This window comes from Pterocles gutturalis, unplaced genomic scaffold (assembly GCF_000699245.1).
Source record: "Pterocles gutturalis isolate BGI_N339 unplaced genomic scaffold, ASM69924v1 scaffold49040, whole genome shotgun sequence".
NCBI lineage: Eukaryota > Metazoa > Chordata > Aves > Pterocliformes > Pteroclidae > Pterocles > Pterocles gutturalis.
In genome coordinates this window covers 14,367-31,745 of record NW_010142655.1, presented here as the reverse complement: position 1 = coordinate 31,745, position 17,379 = coordinate 14,367, and the positions used below count along the sequence as shown (strand labels likewise).

At 36.9% G+C, this 17,379-nt stretch overlaps 1 protein-coding gene across 1 annotated transcript in view; it reads left to right on the top strand.

Moving 5' to 3' along the window:
* The first annotated feature begins 887 nt into the window (after window positions 1-887).
* MTM1 (myotubularin 1) overlaps window positions 888-17,379 on the top strand; it is a 28,241-nt gene continuing 11,749 nt past the window's right edge. The window contains exons 1-8 of the mRNA XM_010084438.1: window positions 888-954; window positions 1,908-1,980; window positions 3,504-3,598; window positions 4,633-4,743; window positions 5,602-5,703; window positions 13,411-13,494; window positions 14,740-14,889; window positions 16,755-16,943. Coding sequence (XP_010082740.1) covers window positions 892-954; window positions 1,908-1,980; window positions 3,504-3,598; window positions 4,633-4,743; window positions 5,602-5,703; window positions 13,411-13,494; window positions 14,740-14,889; window positions 16,755-16,943 — 867 coding nt within the window. The 5' untranslated portion in view covers window positions 888-891. The remainder of the gene's footprint in view (window positions 955-1,907; window positions 1,981-3,503; window positions 3,599-4,632; window positions 4,744-5,601; window positions 5,704-13,410; window positions 13,495-14,739; window positions 14,890-16,754; window positions 16,944-17,379) is intronic.

Sequence of the window (17,379 nt, the reverse complement as noted above, 5' to 3'; positions counted from 1 at the left end):
AATTGCCTGCCCCTCCCCCCTCAACCAAACCAAAACTCTTCAAGATTTCAGTACGATGTCAAACCAGCTTGATGAAAGGCGTGTGACTAGTGAAAGGGAAATAGAATTTGGTACAAAGTTACTGTTTGGAGAAACTTGAAGTTTGGGTGTTCTCCCAGTGTTTGTTCTAGAGATCCCTTATGCAATGTCAGGAAATTATTAAGAAGATGAATCCTGTATCATGCAATTCTGTCTTCAATCAATATCATTAAAAAAAAAAAAAATCCTTTTCCTTTAAACATATCAAGGCTATTCAGACCAGAGGGCTGGACGCTCCCCCTTCTGGTGTGCTAACTGAAGTTTCAGTTTAGGAAATGGGGGATTGTTTTTAAATGCAGAAATACTGTGGAATGCCTGCTCTTATATTTTTTTTTTTAATTTCTTGAAACACTTGAGTGTATTGACATGCTTGTGTTTTCAAGAGCTGTGCAATAATTTTATTGTTTGTTCCTGTTTCCCTAAATGAAGTGTCTTAATACAAGTAGGTTGCATTTCATAGTTTGTGTATCCTGTCACTTAAAGCAAACACTCTAATGTCTGTTGGCTGAACTAATAATAGTATTCAAACAACTGAATTCCAAAATACAGCTTGACTCAGAATATTCCTTCTAATAAGAACCAATCCCAGAGCTAATAATGAATTTCTTGCTAGATTTGTATGCTTTTAAATAGTGACTTTCAATTACAAGACATTGTGTAATTTTTTAAAATTAATAGTAACTTCCAGAACATTCTTGGGAGCTGTTGATGTCTACCTGTGCACCTCCAAAGTTTAAATCTCTCTTGTAGATAGTATGTAGTCCAGGGGGAAGTTTAAGTCTCCAATTTGTGCTTTCTCAGCAGATACCCGGTATGGCCTCATCATCCACACCTAAATATAATTCAAACTCCTTGGAGAGTTCCTCAAGTAAAAGGGTGAGTAACTTTTTTCATGGTTTTTATGTCAGAGGTCCCAGAGATTGTTATCTTGTATATTTAGGTAGAATGAGTATTTGAATGACTTTTTTTCTTGAATGTATGTATTTATTTTTATTGCTAAAATTCTAGTGCAGTTTAATTATATTTCAGAGTAGATGGGTGAAGTATTCTCTGTGTCCCAAGTTGTGAGAACCTGCTTAAAATCAATTTTACTATACTTACTCTTATCCTTACTTTCTACATTGAAATGTTCTGTGGCATTCTTGAAAATTTTTGGCACTTTGATGCTGTAGAAAGATTCTGTATTGCAACTGATAAAATTATACCTAGTTATCTGTGGCTGGCTCAGTTTTAAAATGTTCATCTGTAGTGGGCAGTACGTTAAAGCAGTCTAAATGGCATTCTCCTCTGTTTGTTGTTGCTGTGTGGCTGAAGAAAATGTAACCTGTGTGTAAGAAAACAGAAGCTAGGGTTTTATTTAGCTTTTTAAACATTTCTTCAAAAACAAAGATGAGTTTCTATTAATCCTTCTTAAAAACTACTGAATGTGGGAAAGTCACAAATGAGTAGATTTTGTTGAGTACATTACCTAAGTGATTTCAGTTGATTTGTTCTTCCAGGCCCAGCATACTTGGAAAATTAAATGAACAAATTTTCAGAGAACTTACGGTATAGAAATCTAATTCCAGTGTAATGCAAATATAGTTAAATATTCTTTTAGAAGGAGAAGGACTAAAAGATGCTTACGTTTCAGATCTGTTCTACCTTTAAGTGTTTAGTAGCTGCAGTTTAGGGTAGCGGTGTGTGTTCCTGTTTCTTCGGTTCAGTCTGTCAATTTCTACTCTGGAAAAACCTTTCCATGCAGAAATTACCTTTAAGACTTTTTAAATCTGTAGCTTGAAGGAATTGTAAATAAAATATGATGTGCTGTTGTACTTCTCTTGCTTTAGACTCTAAAAGATGGAACTAACTGGGAACAAAATGAAGAAATACCTCGTCTGCCAGGAGAGACTAGAGTTACAGGTATGAAGCTATATAGCTGCCTAATGCAGTGTATGTTTAGGAGCCTGGCATATGCATGTATCTTACTGGATTGTTTCATAATTTGGACTAGTTTGGGCTGGGGTTAAGTCATGCTAAAATGTCATTAATTTTTTAAGGAATTGCAATAGGGACTTTTTATCACTTATCACAAATAACTTCTTAAGACTTTAAAATCTTAGTTTCCACGTATGGTAGATGCTCCAATACAAAGAAATTGCAAGTCAGGATGCATCATAGCTGTATCTACAGACTAAGTAGCACATGTAGTGATGAGAGCCCCTCCAAGCTTTCCAAAGTCAAGGGAGTTCTGCATGTCACCCACTATGTATTGATACCTTGTACAGTAATTTGGAGCTTGAACCCAAACTGTGGCTACCCTATGTACAATCTTATGTTTCCTTGACACACCATGGCATGTGTGTAGCTACTGTGCAGTTGTTAGCCTTTACATACACTAATGCTGTAGCATAAAGAAGATAAATCTATTGTGTATAGTGGTTTCTTACTTGATGGAGGCTCTTCCTGGAATGGAGCCTTCCACTCATGGAGGTTTGTGTTGAGGTATCAGAATGCAGCTGAAAGTGATGTGTCTTTTATTTGTGAAGCTTCTCCTTTCCCCCCCCACCCAGGAATTTGTTAGGTGAATTTGTAAATAAGATTGGCAGAAGTGAAACCAAAGTGGTGATTCAGAGGAAGTACTTAAATGTTTTTAATGAGGAAAGTTGTGGGGAAGGCGTGAGGAAGAGGGTGTGAGGCTAAGATGAATGTTTGATATGATCCTTATGAAATTGTCTGTGCTTTGGGGCAGCACACTGGAAGGAGGGTGCTTGTTGTAGAAGGCAGATAAATAGACTGGGCTGAAGAAATGAGTGGACAGGGAGAAATAAGGGGTTTGTAGTGCTTCACTTAAGTCTTTAATGGCATTGCTTCAGTTAAATCTTTTTTGAGTAATATATGTTGGTACTCGTTTTGTCACTGTCCTTGCTGAAACAGTGCTGATGGCCCCACTGTATTTGATTGCCTTGAATTGAAATGCCATGTTTCTCTTCAGGATTGCGAGCCCCCTAAACACTTTACAACTTGAACTACATACTTTAATGCAGAATTGGTTACAGAGCACTGAAAGATGTAATGGTATCAACAGAAGGATGTGTGTCTTCTGGGATAGACTGGTTCAGTAATCACAGAGAGGACTTAAATCTACTTGCTGTTCTATGTCCAGCCCTCTCCCACGTAGTGAGAGAAGAACACAAATGTAACTAGGGGAGGCTACTGAGCTCTGCTGGTTTAAGTAAACTTTGGGCAAGTTTACTGTATGAAACTTTCACATTTTCTTAATTCCAGTGGACAAAATACAGATTTATTACTTTTTAAATTCATTCATCTCAGAGTGGCTCTTATGAGTGCACTGTCTTTATTTTTCTTTATCTTTAACTGATGCTGTCCTTAGCGCTGATTTTTTTTCTTTTCACAATCTTAAAGAAATGCTGCCTTTCTTACAGATAAGGATGTTATTTATATGTGTCCATTTAATGGCCCCGTTAAAGGAAGAGTGTACATCACAAACTACAGGCTGTACCTAAGAAGTGTGGAAAATGTGAGTAATATGCCACAATTACTTCTGTGAGATGAGTTGGCTTTAAACCCCCTTCCCTTCAATGCCACTGCCTGTGATTTATTTTGTGGCCAGTTCATTTGTTTTAGTTTTGGCACATGTATGCTCATGGAATTGCATGGGAGGCTTTTTACTGGAAATGGCCTGTAATGTTTGTAATAACTGTGTCTTAATTGTGTAATGACTAAATAATAGTTGCCTTTGTGCCACTGAGAAATTTGTATAAAGATGGAAGTTCTTTAAAGTTAAACATGTTGTAGAAGTGTGATTTTTTGCCTGGTAGAATTACAGTTTAATCACTTACTCTGAACTGATACCTTTATCTTTTGTCTGATAGAGCTTTTTTGATAGCTGTTCCCTTTACACTTAGTCTATGATACATTAAACTATCATACAGCAACTAGTGATGTGCAATAGTTCTTAAAATGGCTGTTGGTAAACCAAGATTTTGATTGTCTTTGCTGTTGGAAAATAAAAATACTTTGATCAATAGAACCTCACATGGGTGGGGGCAGTAGTAGCACATTCGATAAGCAGCAACGTGAAATAGAATAAAATGTGCTTGTTATCTGTTTCCTAATATATATATTTGTTTGGGTTTATTAAAATAAGGTTTCAGGACAATTCAGCTGAGGTTGCAGCTAAATCTGCTAGTAATCTCTGTTTCATTTTGTTCTACTTTATTCTGTGTATCAATGAAGCAGTTTTAGCAAGCAGAGGCAATCAGATGTATGTAGCATAAGGCATCTGTTAGGCTGTTGCCACCTTTTTTCCCTGCATTCTGTATTAGGCATGAAATATTTTTGTTGCATGTTAAATTGGGTGATGTTCAAGGCTGTAGAGTGACTGCACAGAGTTCATAACACATTGGGAGGGGAGACTCAGTCAAACTCAGAAACACACTTTTGTGTTCTGTATGTATTTCACATCTACTTTCTATTCTAGAATGCATGAGAATATTTTGCTTGAGTCTTCTTTTCAGATGAATCTTTTCCTTATTCAAACTTTCCTTGCAGGATCCAGTTGTGGTATTGAATGTTCCATTGGGCGTAATTTCAAGGATTGAAAAGATGGGAGGAGCTTCAAGTAGGGGAGAGAACTCTTATGGATTAGATATAACCTGTAAAGTAAGATTTTCCAATAATTCAATAGGAAATGAAATCTAGAGATTCTATTTCTCACTGCTTACCTATTTATTCCTCACAGCTGAGTTTAAAAGGAGCTTTTTGGAACTTGACAGGGAAATACCTTTTGAATAAAGGGCTATTTAACTGTCCTCTCCGCATGTGAGGAGAGGGATTGGTTTTCTTTGCCAAATCACTAATTGACAAGAAATTTTGCACAGTAGTCATGTTTTGGGGCATTATTGCTGCATTGCTTTGTTATATCATTTGTTCTAAAAATAAGCTGTAAATGCAGTGGAAAGGTTACATAACAACTATCTCTATTTTCTTAGTCTCTCAAAAAATGTATGTTTCCATTAAAAAAATATGATCATAGGGGAATTTCTAGTGGATAATCCAGGATCCTTTATTTGACTCATTAATGGTTTATGTATACACATTTGATTCTTAGTAGTTAATGTACAGATTGCTTATTTCTGATGTTAGTGGTGAGAAAATATCTAGGGACAACGTAGTCTGGAAAGATTATTGTCAAATTTTTGTTTTGAAAATGTGGAGTAACTCCCATCCTGCAAACATTTAGTAGCCCCTGAGACTTTAGTGAATCAGATACAGTCATTTCTGATGGCTTTATACGAAAGCAGTGTTTGCACCACACAGAAGGTGGTACTGCTTTATTTGTAGAATTCTTACATGCTATTTTATTTTATGGAATAAGAAATAAAACTGGACATTCACAGTGGTTTGAGGTGTGTTGGAAGCAGATTCTAAATCACATTTAGTGTATAATATAACATTTGTACATCAGATAAAAGTGTCTTACTGCTTTGGCTCTCTTAAAAGATAGTGCCTTTGTTTTAGGATATGAGAAATTTACGGTTTGCACTAAAACAAGAAGGGCACAGTAGAAGAGATATATTTGAAGTCCTCACAAAATATGCTTTTCCCCAGTCACATAACTTGGTAAGTTACATCATTTATACTGTTGAGTTGTCTGTATGCAGAGTTCTTGCCAATTAACTTTTGACTGTTTGACCTACTAATGGACATCATGGCTGCTTGAAAAGAATAATCACAGAGTCTGGTGTCAGCACAAACTAAACATAATTAGTGTTTTTATTTTGTACATTTACAACACTTATGTATTTGTAAAATTATGGATTCTATGCGCTATAGAAATTGCTGAGCATCTCTGATCCATACAGATCTCATTGCTCAGAGACTGCAAGTTATCCTCCCTAATTAGGAAATATAGTACATGCCTTACTTGATTTCTTGAAAATGTTGAACTATTGGGCAGTCTCTAAGGCAATGATAAATATAAATCACTAAGTTTTACTTCAGGAAAAGAAGACATGGTAAGGCAACATTTCTTTTATTGATGAAACTGATGAAAAATAGAACAGGCAGCTAATATGGTGATAAACAGATTTCTTTCAGGTAAAAAAAAAATCTTATGGAATAAATTGAGCGACAATGATGTTAATTAACCATTGCCTTCTGTTTCTTTGCTGAAATCTGTGTACTGTGCTTAGTGGGTCATTTTGACATCTCTTTAGTAAATGGTTTATTTTGTCTTCTGTAAAATTCAGTTTACGTTTTATTGGGACGCTTTCATTTAGGATAAGGGTATGAGAGCTCGCTTCACAAAATGTTGGAGGGTTCTGATAGAAATTTTTAGGAACTTTGTTCAGAGAATTGTTGAGTAGATGAGTCTGCAGCAAGAATCTTATTTCCTTCTCCGAAGATACATGTCAATGGTCTATACTCTATAAACATTTAATTCTTTAAAACTTTTTTCAGAAATTTTGCTTTCTGTATGCAAACTGCCTGTGGAATGAAAGCATAAGGAAAAATAAATGCTTTTGCTTAGAATATTTTGTAGTGTTAACAAATAGGTCTTAAGAAATGAAACTGAGATTTCTACATTTGAGTAGGTGTGAAGAGTTATACAAATAAAACTGTTGTGGAAGAAGTGAATGTATCTCTAACTCTGCCGTTGGCATTTTATGCATCTAAAGTAGAGAATTATTGAAAGCATAACAGGATATATGGACTTCTAAAGGATGAAGGAAAAGAGAGAGAAAGCTATATGTAAAAATATCAAATTATAGAGAAGTTTAGGTCAAAAGGGGTTTCTGGACATCGTGTGGTCCAGCCTTCTCTTGCAAGCAGGGTCTTAGATTAGGTTATCCAGGGCATGGTCAAGCCTAGTCTTGAATATTTCCTGTGCAGTAGATTCTGTAATGTCTCTAGGTAATCTCATCCAATATTTAATCATCCTTGTGGTGAAGAATTTTTTTTTTCCTTACACTGAGCACCTATGTAGATTTGCATGCAGTGAATGGGACAAATTAAGTTATGACTGATTTAGGAGAGCCCGTTGTGGGATATTCTTTTTTTATGGTGTCCAATCCAACTACAGGGCTTGGAATAAGCTGGTGATGAGATGTGGCCTTGTATTAGGTTTTGTCATCCCAAAAGACCTGGTGTTCCTGTCTAGTGGTGGTAGTGAGTAATGCATGGAGTAGTACACTTCCTGCTTCAGTTGTTGCACCTGTTGAAGCTACTAAAGCTTATCATTACATGACCTGGCCCATTTTGAATGTAACTTGCCAATAAATGTTGTACTCAGTAGCAAAAGGGTTGGTCAAGACAGAGGTAATTTTACCTTCAGATTCAGTAAAGCACAAAGCTTGGGAAGATAGTGGCAATACCAAGAATGGCTGTACTTTGTATCTCTTAGCTATGTCTGGAGCCAGGGTGTAACCGTTAGAAATTATGGTTACTTTGGAGTAAAATAGAGTGAGCTTATGTTATATCATGAAGTTGCACCTGTCCTTAATTTTTCATGTTACAATGTGGATGAGCCCTTAACTTTAAAATGAGATAAGTAAGCGTGTGATATTTTTGGTGTGCTTTGAACAATTTTAATTGATCCTGCCAAAGGTGGGCGTTTCTGCCTGGTTGTTCATTCCTGCCTTGGTTTTCCCTGCATGAGTTTGAGGCTGCATGATGAACCAGATAGGGAACTGAAAGAGACTAAAGCTAAACAGGGAGAAAAAAATGAAAGCTTCATCCTGAGTAATTTCCTTAGTATTGTCAGCCCAATGTGAGGATTAGGTCAGGGCATCTATGGGTGGATGTGAATGAAGAGGGATGATGGGACTGCCTCTTTTAGTGGATGGTTTAGAGCAAGGTTTCACTGTCTGAATAGGACAGTGTGGGCTGTGCACGCTGGCGTTTTCCTTTGAATGTACAGTAACACTGACCATGCAGCCAGCTTGATCGGGGGGTCCTTATTATAAAGAATGTGCTGTGGCTACACATGACAGCTGAATGAAGAGGGCAGCCCTGTGCTGCTCAAACGCTGAGCTCTTGCTTTTCTCTGATCTCCTTCTTTCTACTTTCCAGCCATGTGGTTCATTATTCCTCTTATACCAAACTGGCAGTTGTGGATTCCTTGATGATTATACAAAATCTAACACAAAATGTTCTGCTTTCTGAGTTAGTCTTGTGCTGCTTTTAATAGTTTGAGGAGACCAGGTTTGAAATCAGTATGTACCAGAATCAGTGCAACAGAGGGGCATGTCAGTGGAACGTGGAGCAGACAGGAGAGAAAAGAGATGTGCTCTTTTTAGTAGTGTTAAACTGGTAATTTTGCTTAGACTGCCTTGTAGAGCTGCATCTTTGATCTTCTGCTGGTTCGGCAGTATTGACGCTTGTGCAGCTCTGCAGTGGAAGGAAGGCATCCTCAGGACAATAAAGATCTAAACCTTTATTGTCCTGATTTTTATCTGTGTTTTTATGTATTATGTTAGATTTTTTTACCTGATTTTCGTCTGTAGTGGAACCATATCCTTAGAGCTGATCCTAAACAAGAACTTTTAGAAATGCCTTGCTTCTGTTTTCTTCATGCTGTATGATTCTTGGACAAGTGCATGGTAAATACAGCCCAAAACATTGTTTCTGAGTGGAGTGTACTTACAGTTTTCAAGATTTTTCTTCATCACCATCCCAACAGCAGTGTTTGAGAGCCTATAACAAATCACAAGTCTATTCGCAACTGTTCATCAGTGTCTCAACATTGTCCTATGTGCTTACTTCCAGGAGCTAATTCTTGTCTCTTTCCAGTTAGAGCATAGGTAGGGTTCAGATCTCCTTGAATCAATTACATGATGTAAAATCTGATAGCTTGTCTGACTGACAGCTTAGTTGATGTGGAACAACCAGCTGCTATCCATAATCCTCTGTTGCATTTGCGAATTTGTGCTAATTGAAAGAAAATAGTTGCTGAAATTGTTTTTTAAAAAGTTTAAAACAAACAGAAAAACCCACCAAAACCCCAGACCCCCCAAAATTAAATGTTTGTAGTACTCCACAAAAGATGAGATATATTTAGTCTCTGTAGTCTAGTTTCTGCATCATAGCAGCTGCTGCACTTCCCAGTCTTATCTTAAACGACACACCATCACTTTTATAACATTATTCGCCGCCATAATACCTGTATGATATGTATTTATTTCTAACCATGATAGCTCTGTGGGAATGGCAGTTTTGATGAGGCTGGTAGTCATGCTGTCTGACTTTGACCTCTCCCACTCCCAGTGTAGCTAGTTATCCTGGTAATTTAAAGTGTCTGAGGGTGAGATCATGCCAGTGTTGCTATTGGATCTAGAAAGATGATTTTAGATGTCAGTCAAGCCTGGCATAAATGCCTCTCTAATGGAGCGCTTGATTTTGCAAAAAACATCTTGACTTGAGGCTTCATTCTGAATGACTTATGTCAGTCTCAGTGCAGTAGTGGTGTAAGGTTACTATATTCGCAAATGATCCTGCATTAATTATGTAAATACTACAATTTTAGATGAACAGGTAAGATGTAACTGGCTGAGTTGCAGTAATGGCATATTAAAGGGAAAGATAATGACATCTTTATTTTTAAACACACTGAGAAATTGACAGCCTTCGCACTGAGTAAAAGCTTAGTGATTTATAATGTATGAAAAGCATAAACCAGTAAGTTAGAAATAGAAAAACAATTTACTTTTTTGCATGTGTTTAACACCTTGTTTTAATTTTGCTACTTTTTTCTTTTGTAATGTATAAAGATTGGTGAAATATTTAATGGTGTATATGTGTTATATGCTTAGGTACAAGTAGAACATGTATTTATGTACTGTGATTCCATAGAGTAAATATATGACTATTTGTAAATAGAGTGCTTGCCAAACTATATTGTCAGATTGCAGCTGCTCTCTCCTTTATCTTGCAGAACTACATTGTGTGGTGAGCAATGAGTGTATCGCATATTATTTTTGTGTGCAAAATGGTAATGAAAAATTGAATGTTGAAGGCAAGCACTTGGTCTGTAGGAGGACTGAAAAAGAGACTGTGTGTGTTGAAATTGCGGGGTAGCACCTGCAAGGAAGTAAACAATTATTTGCACAGTGAAGCATAAAAAGTAGCTTACCAAAAATGTTAAAAGATTTTGAAGCATTTTTTAACATGAAGCAGTAGTCTTCTGCTTTTAGACTCTGGATCTGCAATTAATTCCCTACTTCCATTCTATGAGAAGAGGCTTTAGTTTGCTGTTTTCCTGTGAGGGTGGTGAGGCAGTGGCCCAGGTTGCCCAGAGAAGCTGTGGATGCCCCATCCCTGGAGGGGTTCAAGGCCAGGCTGGATGAGGCTTTGAGCAACCTGGGCTAGTGGGAGGTGTCCCTGCCCATGGCAGGGGGGGTTGGAACTAGATGATCTTTAAGGTCCCTTCCAACCCAAACCATTCTGTGATTCTATGATTCTAAGTCTTACTTGTTTTTACCAACTACAGGTATAGTTAAGTCACAAGCGTTGCACTCCATAAGTTGCAGTGGTGGTTTATTATACTTTTTAAAAAATTTCTTACCTCTTTAATGCTTGCTTTGATTTCTTCTTTCTGTTTCCCATGGCAGCTGAAAGGAATTTGAAAATGATTTTTAATTGGTTCTTCCATCAGACATGTAGCACTTCTATGCCTGTAAGCATCAGGCTTAGAACAGATGTGGTCAGTACATTGGAAGTGATTGCAAACTGTCCTGCTTTGAGACGAATATGTGAGATAAAACCAATAATCAGTATAATTTAAGGTAAATCCATGCTTTATTCAAGTGGCTTTTGGCTAGCTGGAGGAGGGAGGCCAGCTCAGACTTGCTGCCTGAAACACTGAGCAGAGAGTGTACCTGAAACTTGTACTGTTGCATGTACTTAGCATCCAGCCAAACTAATCTAGAGTTGGCTTAGGTATACCTGTACAAACCACAGTGAAGCATTTTAAATGAAACATGCTGTATATAGTAGGACACTGTTCTTTTGGAAAGGATTCTGTCCATCCCGTGCATAGTAATTTTAATCCTGGTTTTTAAAAGGTGAAAAAAAACCCAACGCTTTTCCATCGGATTTCTTGTGGATTATTCTGTGGGTGACATGAGCAGCATAGCTGCAATTTGTTTATTTCTAGTTTGGAGCAGCACCTTCTTTATTTTTAGCAGTAAAATCTTGTGTGACAGCTATCACAGTGCACTGTAACGAACTCATGTATTTTACTTATCAGGGCTTTAGCTGGTTAATTTTTAAGTTCTCACCAGGAAACTTGCAGCTAAGTAGCAACTTAAATAAATAACACATTCCTGCCTTTGAAACATCTTCTAAGTGATCTGTTAGGATTCCAGTGTTTCTATTTCCTACTGTTATAAGATTCGCCTTTGTCTCTGGTTCCTTGGTGAATTCTTAGCATAGTTGCTCTTTGGGATATAGCAAATTCCTTTGGGGAGGAGGGGATGATTCTTATGTGTAGCTATTTGTTAATAGGTTCAGCAAATCAGTTGCATCTACTGCCTTAGACAGTGATATTCCCGTTTTGCTGTATTCCTAGTTTGCAATTAAACCAACCAACCTTTTTCAGTTTTTCTAATTAACTTCTGATACTTGCATTTGCTTCTAATGGAATGGGGTTTTTTTCTGATACAGTTGATTGTCCATCTCTTTAATTTTCCTTTCTTCATCCCTCCCTCCATCCCCCTTGATAGCAGTTGACTTGGTCAAAGGAATCTGTAATGTTTACTTACACTGAAAGCCTACTCCTTTAAAAATGGTGAAGACATTCAGAAACCACAACTTGGGAATGCATTGTTTACTTCTGCAAGCTTGCCAATGAACGTACTTGCTCTGAAATACTGGCATAATTTAAAATGCCAGTTTCTAAAACTATTGGGATAAAATATCTTGTGTGAGTAGTAATGTCCTTTTAAAATACTTCTTGATTTGAAATACACTAGGAAAAAGCCCCTCCTTTTGGAGGGATTCAGTTTTGTGTTTTAATTAGAGGTGTTTACCATTTAAACCACTGTAACATATTAGGCTAAACAGAATTGCCTTGAGCTGTTAGTGTCCGTTTGTAAGATCTGAAGAAATTTCCGTGTGGGCCCGTGCAGCACTCATGAAGCATTGCCTTACCTCCGTAGATGGAATCATGGCACCTCAGAACATGTTTTTTTGTCTTGACAGGTTTTCTGCATTTCTGCTTAGTTCAGGTCTATGCCTGTGAAAAGGATGGAGATTTGGGATGTTCAGTTTAGCATTCAATTTCTTCTTTTAGTGTCTTTGAATAGCTAAAAGACTTCCAGCTTTATTGTTACAAATGAGCTATGATGGGCTCTTGAATGCTTTCTGCTCTGGTGCTGTTGCTCAGTTAGCTCAGGACAACACATTCTCGTCTGCATTTTCTTTTCTTTTTTTTTGCAACAACTTAGTTTCGTGCTCCAGTTGGCATCTGAAGAATTCATAAGCCACCAAATCAATTTTGTCAATGAAGGATATTCTTAAAATAGACATTACTTTTGCTTTTATCATAAACTGCAAAAACAGACCAAGGAAAAAAGGGGTTGGTGATACAGCCCACTTGGAACCAGTTTAAAGGAGAAGGAAAAACAAGCTGAAAGGTATGAGGAAGCTGTCAGAATCCTGTGTGAGGATGCCATGTTCTATAAATGAGTCTTGAGAGCGAGCAATGAAGCAAGAGAAAAGTAGATAGTGTAACCTGCTAACAACATATTTTGTTTCATTTTTAATGGCAACTTTTTAATTTTCATGGGGTTTTACAGTAAACCAGATTTCTGTTGGTAAGGATCAATTGAGATGGGATGTGGAAAGAAGGCTGCTTCCTCATGGCAATGAATAGCAATTAAAACCTTTTTACATTTTCAATTTTGCATCTAATATTTTATGTACTAATTGCTGTTGTACTTATTGGAGAAGTTTTGGTGAGAAGACTAGTTTATTTGGTGAGGATATGAAACATGGGAAAGAAACCAATATAAACTATTTTGAAATGTTTCAACCTCCTGACAGTAAAAAAAATCCAGCAGTTTAATTTTTTTAGTTCCTATTATTTTGTCACTTCTTGGTTTAACTGTTGTTGCATTTTCATTATTTCATTAGCAGATCTGGATGTTTGTTACTTCTTGCTCTTTGCCTTACGGTCTTACAATTATCAGATTTAAATGGAGAGAAGGGGGTTGGCATGGAAAATTAAGTCCTGTTTTGTGGTGTGCATTAGAGTATAGCTGATGATGAGCCCTCATATTTGCTGCTTTCAGTCCGTTTGGTATAATAAGCTTCTTTTACATCCTACAGCTTTTTTTTGCATTTCTAAATGAAGAAAAGTTCTCTGAAAATGGGTGGATGGTGTACAATCCAATGTCCGAATACAGGAGACAAGTGAGTTATTAAAATTGCAGTTGCCTGGTGCTCTCATATCTGACAACTTACACAGAGGAATTATTGTTTGTACATCTCTCTTATCAACTCTTTCGTGGGGGCAGCTGAGAATGGGAGAAGATGGAAATATAACTTGAAAAAAGTAAAAGAAATAAAACAGTGGAACCTTTGTAAAGATTAGAATGTCACAGGAAGGTAGTCTTTGCTCTTTGGAGGAGGTTATTGATACTTCTTACAATGTGCCGCTGTTAAGTGAGCGGGGGGTGGGGAGAACATGCCAGATATGTAACTACAGTGTCCTAAATGTAGATTTGATTTGGTTTTCATTTGATTTACTTCCTGATATGAAGAAAAAGAAAAAACAGCTTATTTTACAAACAGTGTTGCTTTACAGAAGTTATTTATATGTTTATCAGTATTCTACCTTGCTCTTTTAGGTAATTTTGGAAAAATATCAATGAAAGAGGATGATATTTTATTTTAAAGTGTCTTTTAGACAATTAATTTTTGCTCTAAATTTGACATGAAAGAAAAAATTAAATAGTAAACAATAAGGAATTCCTTGGATTTTTTTTTTCCCCTCCATAGTTTTTTGGTTCAAGGTTTAGAGGCCCAAGACCCAGAAAGGTAAAATACAAACACCAACACAAGCCCCACGGTGTGTGTGGATGTGTGGAGAGCTTATCAATCTTTCTCAATTTCCCGGCTGCTGTTTGTGAAATGCCTTACTGAGCAGACTGTACCTTGACGTTCTTTCTCAGTAGGAAAGCTACCCTGAATCTGTTTTTTAACCTGAAGGTAGTATCAGGCTACAGGGAAGAAAGGTTGAGATGAGACTTCCTCCCCCGTCTTCTCAAGACCATAGTCTCTTTTCAGCGGGCAAAATGGAAAGGCAGAGCTTTGAAGGAGGAGAGAAGGCAATTTTCTTTCCTCAATCCCACACTTCAAGAAATAAATCTACTAGTTTTAATCATTGTTTTGAAACTTGTTGTAAGAATAGAGTTGTGTAGGTGAGAGTATATGAGATAGCTGTTGCAGTTGTTTAAGGCTGTGAATCCATCAGCAACGAGCTGTTCTGTGTGGTCCTGTAATCTTTTTTCTTCTATTGTTTTGAAACAGTACTGTAGTCAGGTTAAATTGGTAGGTTGTTGCCACCATGTGGCCATAATGTCATATAAAATTCAAGAGCAGAATTATTATTTATGCAGTCCAAAATACATTGCAAAACTTTGTGTTACATTTTAGGGTCTACCTAATGAACGGTGGCGAGTTACTTTTATTAATGAACATTACGGACTGTGTGACACATATCCATCGCTCTTAGTAGTGCCATATAACGCAACAGATGATGATCTCAAGAAAGTTGCTGCCTTTAGGTCCCGAAATAGAATCCCGGTAAGTATTATGTGATGAAAGTTACCTTATAGTGTAGCTAGTTTTAAGTTCAGCTTCTTGCTGAACACAACACAGAGGGTGCTGCTTTTTGGAAATGGTTACAGCAAAATAGTTTGATTGGCGGGCAGTTTTTACTGCTTGAAACTAGTTGGCCAAGCCATGCTTCTGTTTTTCCCCCATAGCAATCACCCATTCCAGTTTTGTTGGTTTTAACTTGACTTTTCTAGTAACAACTGCCAGCATTGCAGATTCCCTTTTCTTAATGAAGTATGAGCTATAGACTGCCATCTGTACTAGTTTGTTGACCATTGTTGGATGCACATGAAAAGTGATAGCAAATGTTATCCTCCTGTAAGTAAATTGCATGGCATTTAAATACAGTTCCAATGGTTAGTCCTAAAATATGACCTCGTGCATAGTCTTTGTAGTGAATTCTTGGACTTTTTATTCTTTTAAGTTGGGTTGTGGAATTCAAGTTAAACCCATTTGACTTTTTGTGTGTATTTCTGTCACTAAAATTATTTGAGGTAAAAGAATTTTTATATATCAGCTTTTTACAGCACTATAGAAAATGTTAATTTCTATCACAATACAGTCTGTTTTAACTAATATTTCAATTTGGCAAACTCGGAAGAGGTGCTAGGTTCTTAGCCAGAATCAGAAAGCTGCCTTGAATCTCAGCTAATTTCAAACAGATGTGAAACTCAATATGATAAGTATTTATTAGGTGGTGTTTACTGACAGACTAGGCCTATAATTATAAATTTACTATATATACACATATATAACTTACTATATATACATATATACACACATTATATATGTATAATTTATAGCATGTATAAAATACATATGTTAAATATATAGTGTGCACACATAGTTCTTATACCTAGCTGTATCTTCTCTGTCATCTGATAAATTCATGACAGAGCTTGGGCTATTGTGTGCCTGCACAATGAGAGTCATTTCCTTGGTAATAGTAATTTTATTCTTGTCAGGAAATAACCTATCATATTCACCCGCACACACACTGACAGGTCTCATTTCTAGATATACAGCTAAAGGGTATATTTCAGTGTGTTTCAGGAGTGAATACTTCCTGAGGATTATTTTTTTGTTGTTCTTTCACTCTGTAACCCACAGCTTTCAGACTAAGTGAGAATACTGTTTCTTAATATTCCTCAACAATGAAGTTTGAGTTTTTTCCTGCTTCTTGGGGTGCTTATCTTTAATCTCTTGCACTGCAATGTGGTCCCCAGGCAGCTCACTATCTCTTGTTTGTGGTGAGTCCCCTCTGGCTCAGAGAACAACAAAGGCAGCATGCACTCTGCTCCAGTGCCTCCTCTCTGTAAACAGGGCTGAGGAACAAAATGTACTTTAAAGAAAACGGGAAACTTTCAGGATACTGCAGAAAGGTTCAACTTTCCTTCTTTACCCAAAAAAGGGAAAAGTTGGTCTTGTAGAATTGGAACATCTTAGTCACTGTTTCTACAATGAGTTCCTTCTTCTGAATAGTTTCCTAGTTTCAGCAGGCATTGCTATGTTTGTTTACAGTTTGCTTTTCAGAATTATTTGTGCAAGCTAAGACTTGTCAGAAAATGTTAAATATACTGGATTATATAGGTAATTATAATTTCAATAAGAGTTAAATATGTAAGAGAATGAACTCTTAAAGATTATTATTATTAAATTTTATGAGACTAAAGTGCAAGCAGTTGAAATGTCTGGGGATTATATTTTGAAGAAATAAAATTAAAAGTATTAATTTTCATATGATCTGTTTTAAAGGATGTAACCTTAAAATTTCAGTTATGATTTTTTTAATATAATGTTTTTCTTCTAATGTGTGTTTGACATGTGACTAGGTTCTGTCATGGATTCATCCAGAGACTCAAGCTGTTATTATGCGCTGCAGTCAACCCCTTGTTGGAATGAGTGGCAAGCGGAATAAAGATGATGAAAGATATCTGGATATCATCAGGGAAGCTAATGGGCAGATCTCAAAACTGACTATCTATGATGCTAGACCCAATGTCAATGCAGTTGCGAACAAGGTAAACAGATGCTTAATAGTAGTACTTGTGAAGGGGGGTGGGGAGGAGACTTGGTTTGATTTTTTCTGTGAGGAAGTTTTTGGGAACAGTAGTAATCTTAATGTAGATAAATTTACATAATCAAATATATATTGACATAATCAAATACCAATGCTCAAGGCTGTGAAAGGACAGGAGTGTGCTCAAGGCTGTGAAAGGACAGGAGTGCCTAAAGTAGGTCATAAGCAGGGTTTCAGGACCATATGTGGATTTCCAGATACACTTTACCCTCTGTGTTATCAGTCAAGCATGGATCTTAGCATAGGACTGAAGTAAGATACGACTACGCTCTGCACTGTGAGGCAGATGAGCTGTAGAACATGTCCTCTTGTTGGAGTGACACGACACCTCTGTGCAAGCCACAGCTCTGCTTCATGTCCTCTGGGAAAGTTCTGTC